The sequence below is a fragment of the Scomber scombrus genome, chromosome 7 (genome assembly GCF_963691925.1).
Source record: "Scomber scombrus chromosome 7, fScoSco1.1, whole genome shotgun sequence".
NCBI lineage: Eukaryota > Metazoa > Chordata > Actinopteri > Scombriformes > Scombridae > Scomber > Scomber scombrus.
Window position 1 is genome coordinate 31719828 of NC_084976.1, and position 12453 is coordinate 31732280.

The 12453-nt window shown below is 37.5% G+C and overlaps 2 protein-coding genes across 2 annotated transcripts; both read left to right on the forward strand.

Annotated features, from left to right (window-relative positions):
- Positions 1–1485: 1485 nt before the first annotated feature.
- LOC133983997 (endonuclease domain-containing 1 protein-like) lies at positions 1486–3514 on the forward strand. The gene is made up of 2 exons (XM_062423211.1): positions 1486–1773; positions 2918–3514. Exons 1-2 carry the CDS (start codon positions 1486–1488, stop codon positions 3512–3514), a joined length of 885 nt encoding a protein of 294 aa, XP_062279195.1.
- A 4933-nt stretch (positions 3515–8447) lies between these two features.
- On the forward strand, positions 8448–10655 carry LOC133983130 (endonuclease domain-containing 1 protein-like). Its single transcript, XM_062422088.1, has 2 exons — positions 8448–8732; positions 9447–10655. Exons 1-2 carry the CDS (start codon positions 8448–8450, stop codon positions 9975–9977), a joined length of 816 nt encoding a protein of 271 aa, XP_062278072.1. The 3' UTR covers positions 9978–10655.
- Positions 10656–12453: the final 1798 nt, after the last annotated feature.

Here is a 12453-nt window from a genome sequence, read left to right on the forward strand (position 1 = left end):
ATACTTCATAGACACTTGAAAAGTCTTAAAAAAGCAATGATTTATGTTTCCATTAAAAAAAAAAAGGCTCTTCACAAATGTTTTTGAATATTTTGAATATAAGAAAAGAGTTTTACTTTAAACTTAAAATGTTGCTTTTTAGCAGTTTGATATTTATGAGTCTAGATCTTCACATCCGGACTTCTGTCACCTCATCTGAAACATCTGAACATACAGATAACACTGTATTTAGGGGAATTATAATTGCTATTATTGATGCGGCAGAGTTGGCTCTATGCAGATTTGTGAGGTAAACCAGTAAACTCTTAATAATAGACTGGATAAATTCTGGTCAACAAAGGGCATTTTATATCATTATAAAGTCAGATTATTTTAGTTATTCTAATAGTTATTTTAAATATGTATATTGTAGTATGTTATTTATGAGTTGCAGAGTCTGGTTTGGAGGATTTGTATCCTGTACCAGAACACTTTCAATAAATTCAATACAATGAAGACTTGATGAGTTTTGCATGATTGTTTCTTTGTGAATAAAATGGTTTGTGTGCAGCTGCAGCCAGACTGAATGTTGCCAAACCGGCAGTCAAAATGTCATGAACCAAATTTAACATAGAAGTAAAACTTGTTTTCATTGAACAGCCCTCAGGCCTGTTAAAAATTGAATGAAGGGAGGGGGGGGGGGGGGACTTTAGGTCGGGGTTTGGCTGACACAAATGATTTCTCCCTAGTTTGTCTCTGCACTGTGAAGAGGACTGTTTCATAGTGTGTGTTTCTGTGTTTTCGTGACTGTGAGAGGTGCAGATTAGAAAATATGCAAATTATCTAAGTCAGCGCTCTGGTCCACGCCTCTTGCTGCAGCCTCAGCTCACACGGCCCCGCCCGCACCACTGACTGAATAAGTCACTTTATTAACATTTAATATTTTTTCAAGCGAGAAAGTGACTATGTAGATTCCCAATATGTGGTCAGTTTATCCAAATAACGCCTGTTTGTAAATCTGCTTCGACATTTTTGGACATAGATTATAGATTAATATTTAACATTTAGATTTACCTTTATCTTTTACGTAAACACATTTTTAACATTTATATATAACATATTGTTTAACATGAATTTCTGTCTCATATTAAAGAAAAATGAGCTAAATGTGAAAATATAAAACTATAAATGTTACAACCAGCACCTCATATGTTCATGCTCTGACAGAGAGACAGTCGGGGGAAAAAAAGTTGGCTGAAAAAATGCATGTTTAAGAGGGCTCCGCCCCTTCTTGGCCGACTGTACAGCCAGGCTCTGCATGTGAAGATCTCCCCTGTATTAAAATAATGAACTGAAACTTCCTGATGTGGAGAAGTGTCAGCACAAGTAAGGCTGCCTATCAAACACCTGCATGCGATAAGGCCCAAACCATCCCATCCCAGTTATAAAAGGCAGCCAACCATCAGTAAGACAGAACGCTTCATTGATAATATTTCATTCTTCATCATGAAGCTCCTGGTTTCAGTGTTTCTGCTGCTGGCTCTCGGTTATTTAGCCACAGCTGAAGTTGTGGCGTTTGCTGGAAAATGCAATAAGTTCTTTCTCAAGAAACAACCACCCACTGGGCCAGCAGGTCCTCAGTACAGGGAGATCTGCCAAAAGAGAGATCCAGCAGGCAATTATGAATTTGCAACGCTCTATGACACCAGCAACAAGATCCCTGTCTACTCTGCTTATAAGTTTCAGTCTAATGGCGGATGTTCTAGGGACACACCATGGTACATTGAACCGCAGGTTAGTGGCTGATTTTAACTCTTTAGTGTCTTTCAGTCTTGTACACAGTCAGATGGGTAAGTACTAAAACAGCAGATTAAAGGCACTTAGATATATACAGTGTTAGCATGTTAAACAGTGACAAGAGAAAAAAATAGACAATTTTAAGCTCAATATCCAAATATTTATACTGCATTTAACAGGGATATTTATTTAAAATTCACTGAGGTAGAATTTGTGTAAATGTCCTCAAGTGAAGGTCCAGAACATCATAATGTCCGTGTTATTTTTCAGTAGCTTTGTAGTTACATCAGCATCTGTGTCTAGTGGGTCGACTGTAGACTGTCATATAAATACAGTAGAATTCATTTATTAGTATTTACACTGAACTGGTGGGATTCAAATAAATAATAGAATAAATAACATAAGAATAAAAAAGAATAAGATAAATACATTTTCAAATAAAGATGGCATTTTGTTGGGCTTTTGTTTAAATATATCAGTTATAAAAAAAAACCCTTGTCTCGCCCCCGACCGAAATGGCCCGAAGGGCGAAGGAACACGCGTTCACAAAAAGCTCGCCCACGAGCTGCTGTGCTCGTACCACAGAGGCACTGTGGAGAGAGCTATGGTTCAAAACTGAATATTTATTTAGCGAGTTTTATCTGAAGATGTTGTAGAAGTGAAATCCAAATTTCATGACTGTCTAGTTATATTTTTAAACTGCACATATGTTTGCGTTTTTATGTCTTTATTAACACAACCAACTACTGTTATTTCTATCAATAAAAAATATTATATTTGTGAGAGACTTTTCATTTGGAATATTATGGACTTTTGTAAGAAAGTGTGCTCATTTGGATTTCACTTCTTCACTTCGTTTCTGACTACATTACTAGGTAACTAGTAACTACATTGTAATACATTTTTAAAGTAACCCTCCCAACCCTGCTTAAAACAGGGCAGATCACATGGTGTTATTTACAGGCCCAATCCATTCTTTGTGGATTTGGACCAAAGAGTTTTATGTAATGTAAAGTGTAACAGTGGGACGCAGTTCATTGTATTTGCCATCAGCTTTATTAATTTCTGATTAACATGATTGTTATCTGGAGATATGAAAATATCCAGAATAATATCTGTAGTTATATTTTGGAGTTAACAGTACAAAAATGAATTGAAATTGTTTTTTAATCCTCTACAGCTGGATGACCCGACCAAAGGACCTGAGATGAATACTCAGGGCACAGTAACTAAACCCCCAAGAGGCGATAACCAAGCTCTGAATGATGATTATGATGGGAGCGGCTACCATAGGGGACACCTGGTTCCAGTCTACCACCGAAATGCCAAGCAATGCATAGATGCCACATTCACCCTCACAAATGCTGCCCCACAGTACCCCAAATTTAACTCAGGAGCTTGGAGGGTAGCAGAGGCAACTGTCGCAAAAACATTGGATACTGATTGCTTGAACCGTGGTTTTAAAGCTTATATTATTACTGGTGTGGTGCCAGGAAATACAGACATCAAAGGAAATAATCCACCCAACCCTGGGAGTGTTAATGTTCCTGATTATTTCTGGAGCGCCTACTGTTGCGTCGACAACAATAAAGTACCAGTACCTTCAGTCTTTGGCGCCTACCATAGGAAGAATGATAACAGCAAAATAGCAACAACATCAACCACAATAGCCAACCTGAATGCTATGCTCCAGGGAGTCTATGGCACTGGCTTTAGAGTGTTTGGTAATAACTGTTGATAAATGTAGATATCCATTATCTACTACCAACATCTGCTGCCCCAAAGCTAACCGCAGTAATTACAGTTTTCTTGCTAATTATGCTAACGTTAAGTAGCAGTAATATTAAAGGACCAGTTTGTAGAATTTAGTGGTATGCAGAGGAACAGACTTGATATTCACAAGTATTTTCTAATTAGTGTATAACCAGCCAGAACAGGCACCTGAAGGCACATGAAACACCTTTCATGAATTTGTTGGGCCACCGTAGGTTCTCTGACACACTTGGAGGGGTGGGAGGGTTCAGTTGGTTGCAACTGCAACTTCACCACTAGATGCCACTAAATCATAAACACTGGTGCTTTAACAGAGATTGTTACAAAATAGGTAAACAGCAATCCAGTATGCAAACTCTGAAGTTGCAGTTTGTCTTGTAGCATGTGTGTTAATCAACTCATAATATTGGTAAACAATGTATTTCTTTTATCAGTACATTTCTCTTCATGCATAATCTCTTCTGTTGATGTCCTGATCATTGTAACCCTGCTTCTGCACCGAAAAAAATAATCAAAATGACCTGTTCATATGAATAAACATGGTTTCTGAGTCAGATTTGTCTGATTTTTAATATTTCCAAACTGTTTTGATATTCCTCATGTAACACAGTTGTAACCACATAGTAACTTCTTGGTATAAACTCAGTCTGATGTTGACATATCCCTCTTCTAGTCAGATGACAAGGGCCAAGTACAAAGCAGAGACACTTGGAACTACAAACACACCTGTATAACTGACGTTTTATACTTTTAATACCTAAAGATTGTAAGTTAGAGTGTTGTGTTCATTCATGGGTCAAGACAATAGAGTTTGAGCATTTTCTTGTGATATATCACATTCACACTCCCAAGTGATCTAGATTGAGTTTACAACTACAAATACACAAGCTGTCAAAACCTTTCAAAACAGTTCATATTAAAGCTTTGAGGTGAAGAAGTACATGTATTAGGAAAAATACACCCATTCTCTACATCACCTGTTTTGGTAAATGGTTTATAGTGTTTACTCAGCCAATTCTGTGCACCCCTGTGTTTCTTTCTGTTTAGTTTAACTTGGCTCGGTGCCGAGTACGGTCAAACTGTCAGATGTAGTGACGTGTAAACAACAGGTGTATATAAACCGGCTGCTCCTAGGACGCAGGTGAATGAAGCAGACAGACCGTTATCTTGTTGTTACTTCCTTTGTTTTACAGAACATTTCGCATCACATATCAGTCCGTTTAATATTTTTAGATGAACATTTTTGAAACCTAATTATGTAAAGTTTATGAGTTGGAGTGATGTGTGCATTAATAGTTCAAGGCAACATGTATTGAGTTCTTTCAGGTGACGTATCACATTCACACTCACAAGTGTTTCGGATAAAATGCACTGCAGCAAATACTGAATTCAAAACAGTCTTATATGGTTCTTGGTCTGAGGACTTCATTGTCCGATCATCACTCATTCATGATAATGATTCACATGAGGCTGTGTCTCCTTCTAGAAAACAGTGAGGTAAAACTTTAAACTTCCTAATTAAGGTACAATAGTAATGAAATCTAGGACTTGTGGCACTCTGGTGATACAATGAATGAGAAATCAATTAGGAGGTAAAAGTTTAAGTTAAAAAACACACATTGGAACAGAAGTTACAGCTTACACTAATGTTGAAACAACTACAGAAAGGTCATCTAACACATTGACCTACAGTAGTCTGTTTTTCTCTCCACAATATTTCTACTTAAATCTATAGTGACCCTGCAAATCTTTTTTTTAACTTATCTTGGCAATATAGAGTCTCGAAATCCTACTTTCAGAGAACAAGTGAAAACTTCTGTTACTGGGTTGAGACAGTTTTGCATGTTCCAAACCTACTGAACTTGTTTCACTAGATTTCTTCAGTAAGTCACGATGTCTCAGCATGAGGGAGGTCAGTCCTTCTCTTCTAAAGGTGACGTGTTTCGTATCTTTTCAACAATTTCATATGATTTCCTTGAATCTTGATAAAAGGGAACAAAACCAACACTACACAGGAACATCAAGCTTTAGAACTTTAAAAAGCAATTAATACTAAAAAGAAAGGTAAAGCTTCAGACAATTTTGTTTGACACAACATCTGTGTGTATGATTATTTTATTCAACACTCGGTTTCCTCTGTAATTAACCCCTCTGCCTGCTGTACTACATTTCCACTAAATCACTTGTGAGCAGTTTAAGGACTTCTGTCGAGACAAAATCGAAAGCATTAGGTCAAATATTTCACACCCTACCAAAGACATCTCACAAGCTGTTGAGGACCCTCCTGCTTTTAATAATTTCCCGGTCACTTTACCCCTGCTTGGTCGCACAATTACAGACATGAAGCCCACCAGCTGTCAGCTCGATATTATTCCTGCAAGGCTCCTAAAACAGTCTTTTGCTGCAGTTGGCCTGAGCATACTGACAAATTTAACAGTTATTTAGCCACAGGCACAGTCCCGTCTTGATTTAAGTATGTCATCGTTAAACCACTCCTTAAGAAGCCTGGTCTTGACGCTGCTATTCAAAATAATTTTAGGCCAATTTCTAAGCTTTCCTTTTTATCGATGACAAATGACCTCCTCTGCTGGATGCTGGAAAATGTTCTGTTTTAATTCTCCCTGATCTCAGTGCAGCTTTTGATACGGTTGACTACACAATTCTCCTGAGTCCCCTGACATGCTGGGCTGGCATCTCAGGGCTCGCCCTCACTCTACCATGCCATCTCTCACACTGCTGCCCTGTTATTAACAAGGTTCAAAAGACGAGGCCAAATCACCCCCATCCTCACATCCTTACACTGGCTCCCTGTTCATTACAGGATAACATTCAAAATACTCCTAATTGTAAATGTACAAAATGGATCACCATTCAATCATATTGAAGACTCCTGTGACCAAGAAGCATTTATGATCACTTTTCTCTGACCATTTTTCATTCATTTCTTTTTAGTATACTCTTTTCATTGGTATTCATCATATAGATTTCTTTTTGACCACAGCTCCTATAGATACGTATATTTGTCTCACTGACCAACAGTATAAACATACATATATATATGTATGTATTTGTCATTTGTTGGAATGTGTGTAGCTGTTTGTCTTGGAGGCTTTTAGTAAGAATTTTACACAACTTGAGGTTTTACGCAAGTGAGATCTCACAATATGTTGCTAATGTCATAGTTCAGTTAAATAAGTTTTGTTTACGAGCAGGTTCCTCAATTCTGTTAGTCTTGCCACACAGCCACCTAACAGTTACACTCAAATCTCATGCTTCTGAATAGTCATGTGATACATTCACATTATTACTATGTGGATAGTTTTTATGGTATTCTGGTGTTTTGTACAAGTAAGATTAGTATGGACTGACAACATGTACTAAATATCATAGGTTCCTCAATTATGTGACAGAGAAAGCTTATTGTTATTATTATTATTATTGGCTAATGAGGCCCTGAAGGCAGAGGAATCACTGAGGCACAGACTCAGTTCACCCACCAGCTTAGTCAAGCACAAATGACAGTGGAAAGGGCCTTTAGTAGACTCAAGAGCAGTGTAAGTCCCTGTTTACATCATGCAGCATCAATGACACATGTAGTATACCATCATATGAACAACTTGGAGGCATGGGCTGCTGTGACACAGGTGGAGGTGAAGCATGTAATGCCATTGGTGGGTGCAGGGGGTGTATTGGTGTTATGGATGGGGGGGTGTGCTGCTGATGTAGTGGAGTATATGGGGGCAAAGACTGCTGATGCATTTATTTTGGTACAGGAGGTTAAATGGGTGGCTCAGCACTTGGGGATGGCATGGGTGCCCAGTTGGGTGAAGGTTGGCTTTGAGATTGGATAGGATAGGATTCTTTGTTCTGCTTGGTTGAGTTTGTAAAAGTGAAGAAGAATCAACGATTGGTTTGATCATTTTCATCTAACCTGATTTTCACCTATGTGTATTTTAAAAAGTGAACTAATTAAATTTAGTTGTAATAACGTAGAAGGCTGTTTTTTGTTTAGTTTTGTTTAGTTTTTGAGATAACACATGATGATAACCAGATGTGTAGGAATTTTTCTTATTTTCTGCTGGTGAACTTTACTCTTTGTTGTCTTAAGAAGTGAGTGTCTTTTAGTGGGTGGAGCTGAAACACCCTGGTTTGTGATTTCTATAACAGTATCCATAATTTAAGGATTCTTTTATAATTTTAGGTAAACAAAAAAAAAAGATAAAAAAGTGTCATGACTCCTGGTTTGATACCATTGTCAAAAATATTCATGTCTAATCCTGATGGTTACGTTTTTTATTTTATGTTTGTTCTCTTTTTCTGTTACTGTAGTCTGATACAAAGTCCAAATCAACAAAGAGGATATTAACCCAAAAGGTTATTATACTATTTCCATAAGTTTTGGTCACTACCACCATGGTATTTAAACTAGATTATATGATGGTATTACCATAAAATGATTTAATTGCAAAAGTTGTACTTTAACTATACATGAAATGACAAACTACCATGATGCTTTTTTGTGAGTGTGAAAAATACAGAAACAGAAAATACCTGGCAGTAGGATGGAGTCTTGTTAGTACAAATACAAATCAATTGAAAACAGCAATGTTTCACATGCTCCTATCTTTTCACATTTGGCCTCATTTATCGGTTCTCTGAGCTGAATGTGAAGACACTCACTTTATCACAATTATTCTGCAAAGGCGTGACTTGACACAACACAGCTGAAACTTCCTGATGTGGAGAAATGTTTTCTGTTAGCACATAAGGCTGCCATGCACTGTCATCCACCTGTGGGATTGGTTTGATATAAAGTCCAAACCATCCCTTCACAGCTATAAAAGGCAGCCAGCCATCGGTAGAGAGAACTCTTCATTGATAATATCTCATTCTTCATCATGAAGCTCCTGGTCTCAGCGTTTCTGCTGCTGGCTCTCGGTTATCTAGCCACAGCTGAGGTTCTGCCATCATCTTTCCAAAAATGCAATAACTTCTTTCTCAAGAAACAACCACCCACTGGGCCAGCAGGTCCTCAGTACAAGAAGATCTGCCAAAAGAGAGATCCAGCAGCCGGTTATGAATTTGCAACGCTCTATGACACCAACCTAAGGATCCCCATCTACTCTGCTTATGAGTTTCAGTCTAAAGGCAGTTGTTCTAGGACATGGTACATTGAACCTCAGGTTAGTGGCTCATTTTAACTCTTTAGTGTCTTTCAATCTTTTTTTAAAATGTTTTCATTTTTTATTGAGGTTTTTCATCAGAAACATAAAACAAAAACCAATATGAAACAAAACACAAACAAACAAAAAAAAGAAAGGAGAAAAAAAAGTGTCTTTCAATCTTGTACAAAGTATTGAAACAGCAGATTAAAGGTATGTACATGTATAGCATTAGATATATAGGAAAATTCTATCGAAATCTTGAAAAAAATGGATTTTTTCCCAAATCTTTTTATGTGTGCAAATTATATAATATCTTAAGTATACATTTGTAGTAATTATTACAATTTATATTAACTGGCTATTTTTTTGTTTTATATTTACATTTTCTGCAATTGTATTAAAAGGTTTTCGGAGGTAAAACAATAACAATTAAAATTTTAACAATATTTTGAGTGTAATTGTATTCATTCATTTGATTTTGAATCAGATGTTTCTTTGTAAAGAGCAATAACTTGATCATACTGATTTCAAATTTCAGGATCCATTAGTTTTAATACACATTACACCAAACACTACCATAACAGCTTAGTTGATAACTTAATGTACTTTATTTTTGACAAAACATCCCACGTTTCGGTCGTGACTGTTCATTTTCGGTAATGACATTTCAGTCTGTATTGTGGAATTAATGGTACAACAATGAATTGAAATAGTTTTTTTAATCCTCTACAGCTGGATGACCCGACCAAAGGACCGGAGATGGTTTCTGAGGACAAAGTAACTAAACCCCCAAGAGGCGATAACCAAGCTCTGAACGGAGATTACCCCGGCACCGACTACGTTAAGGGACACCTGGTTCCAGTGCGACACCGAAATGCCCAGGCATGCTCAGAAGCCACATTCACCCTCACAAATGTTGCTCCACAGAACCGCAAATTTAACCAAGGAGCTTGGAGTACACAAAAGGGAAAAGTGTCTGATGATTTGACAGATAATTGCTTGAACCGTGGTTTTCATGCCTACATTGTTACTGGTGTGGTGCCTGGAAATAATCCACCCATTAATGGGAGGGTTAATATTCCCGATTATTTCTGGAGCGCCTACTGTTGCGTCAACAACAATAACGTACATCAATTATCTGGCGCCTACTATGGGAAGAATGATATCACCAACACAGTAGCCACAACCACAGTAGCCAACCTGAATGCTATGCTCCAGGGAGTCTATGGCACTGGCTTTAGTGTGTTTGGTAATAACTGTTGATAAATGTAGATATCCATTATCTACTACCAACATCTGCTTCCCCAAAGCTAACCGCAGTAACTACAGTTTTCTTGCTAATTATGCTAACGTTAAGTAGCAGTAATATTAAAGGACCAGTTTGTAGAATTTAGTGGTATGCAGAGGAACGGACTTGATATTCACAAGTATTTTCTAATTAGTGTATAACCACCCAGAACAGACAAATGAAACACCTTTCATGAATTTGTTGGGCCACCGTAGGTTCTCTGACACACTTGGAGGGGTGGGAGGGTTCAGTTGGTTGCAATCTGTAACTTCACCACTAAACGCCACTAAATCCTAAACACTGGTGCTTTAACAGAGATTGTCTGAAGGAGTCGTCTGCCAACAGAGATACTGTTAATACTACATCAGAGAATAAATGTACAAAATGGATCACCATTCAATGTTATTGAAGACTCCTGTGACCAACAGTATATACATACATTTATAGGATGAGAGTATGTGTTAAAAAAAAATTGATTGGAAACTCTGAAGTTGCAGTTTGTCATGTGGCATGTGTGCTAATGAACTCATAATATTGCCAAAGAATGTATTTCTTTTATCAGTACATTTCTCTTCATGCATAATCTCTTCTGTTGATGTCCTGATCATTGTAACCCTGCTTCTGCACCGAAAAAAATAATCAAAATGACCTGTTCATATGAATAAACATGGTTTCTGAGTCAGATGTGTCTGATTTTTAATATTTCCAAACTGTTTTGATATTCCTCATGTAACACAGTTGTAACCACATAGTAACTTCTTGGTATAAACTCAGTCTGATGTTGACATATCCCTCTTCTAGTCAAATGACAAGGGCCAAGTACAAAGCAGAGACACTTGGAACTACAAACACACCTGTATAACTGACGTTTTATACTTTTAATACCTAAAGATTGTAAGTTAGAGTGTTGTGTTCATTCATGGGTCAAGACAATAGAGTTTGAGCATTTTCTTGTGATATATCACATTCACACTATGATTGATATGATTGGAACACAACCAACACTACACTGGAACATCAAGCTTTAGAACTTTAAAAAGCAATTAATACTAAAAAGAAAGGTAAAGCTTCAGACAATTTTGTTTGACACAACATCTGTGTGTATGATTATTTTATTCAACACTCGGTTTCCTCTGTAATTAACCCCTCTGCCTGCTGTACTACATTTCCACTAAATCACTTGTGAGCAGTTTAAGGACTTTTGTCAAGAAAGAATCGAAAGCATTTGGTCAAATATTTCACACCCTACCAAAGACATCTCACAGGCTGTTGAGGACCCTCCTGATTTTAATAATTTCCCGGTCACTTTACCCCTGCTTGGTCGCACAATTACAGACATGAAGCCCACCAGCTGTCAGCTCGATATTATTCCTGAAAGGCTCTTAAAACAGTCTTTTGCTGCAGTTGGCCTGAGCATACTGACAAATTTAACAGTTATTTAGCCACAGGCACAGTCCCGTCTTGATTTAAGTATGTCATCGTTAAACCACTCCTTAAGAAGCCTGGTCTTGACGCTGCTATTCAAAATAATTTTAGGCCAATTTCTAAGCTTTCCTTTTTATCGATGACAAATGACCTCCTCTGCTGGATGCTGGAAAATGTTCTGTTTTAATTCTCAGTGCAGCTTTTGATACTGTTGACTACACAATTCTCCTGAGTCCCCTGACATGCTGGGCTGGCATCTCAGGGCTCGCCCTTGACTGGTTCCACTCCTTCATTTCAAACAGACAATATACCGTCTCCATTGGCAGCTCATCCTCTGGACTGGCTGGCTCATAACTTTCTTCAGTTAAACGAGGACAAGACAGACATCACACTCTTTGGCCCCCGGCATCATCCCACTGTCATTGCATAGAAATCAATCACCTTTTTGCCTTAATAAGTCCAAACGCCAAGAATCTTGGTGTTATAACATTTAAAATACTCCTAATTGTAAATGCACCATTCAATCAAATTGAAGACTCCTGCGACCGAGAAGCATTTATGGTCACTTTCTCTGACCATTTTTCATTCATTTCTTTTGAATATACTCTTTTCATTGGTATTTATTATAAACTTTTGACCACAGCTCCCACAGATATATTTTTCTCACTGATCAACAGTATAAACATACATATATATGTGTATGCATTTTCCATTTGTTGGAATGTGTGTAGCTGTCTGTCTTGGAGGCTTTTAGCAAGGAATTTACACAACTTGACTTTTTGTGCAAGTGAGATCTCACAACATGCTTCTGAATAGTCACATGATACATTCACATTATTACTATGCTGATGTTTTTTATGGTATTCTGATGTTTTGTACAAGTATGATTAGTATGGACTGACAATATGTTCTAAATGTCATAGGTTCACAAGTATAGTTCATTTGGCTAGTCCGTATAACAGGGAAATAGATTTTTTTTGTTTAGGCTTCAGAGAGCAGATCATCCGTGACCCGACACTGGGGGCG

Excerpts from the sequence above, each read along its gene's own strand:
- LOC133983997 (XM_062423211.1), top strand. The coding sequence starts at position 1,486 with ATGAAGCTCCTGGTTTCAGTGTTTCTGCTGCTGGCTCTCGGTTATTTA. Across the intron at positions 1,774-2,917 it reads CATGGTACATTGAACCGCAG|TACAAAAATGAATTGAAATT; the intron begins GTTAGTGGCTGA and ends TGGAGTTAACAG.
- LOC133983130 (XM_062422088.1), top strand. The coding sequence starts at position 8,448 with ATGAAGCTCCTGGTCTCAGCGTTTCTGCTGCTGGCTCTCGGTTATCTA. Across the intron at positions 8,733-9,446 it reads CATGGTACATTGAACCTCAG|CTGGATGACCCGACCAAAGG; the intron begins GTTAGTGGCTCA and ends AATCCTCTACAG.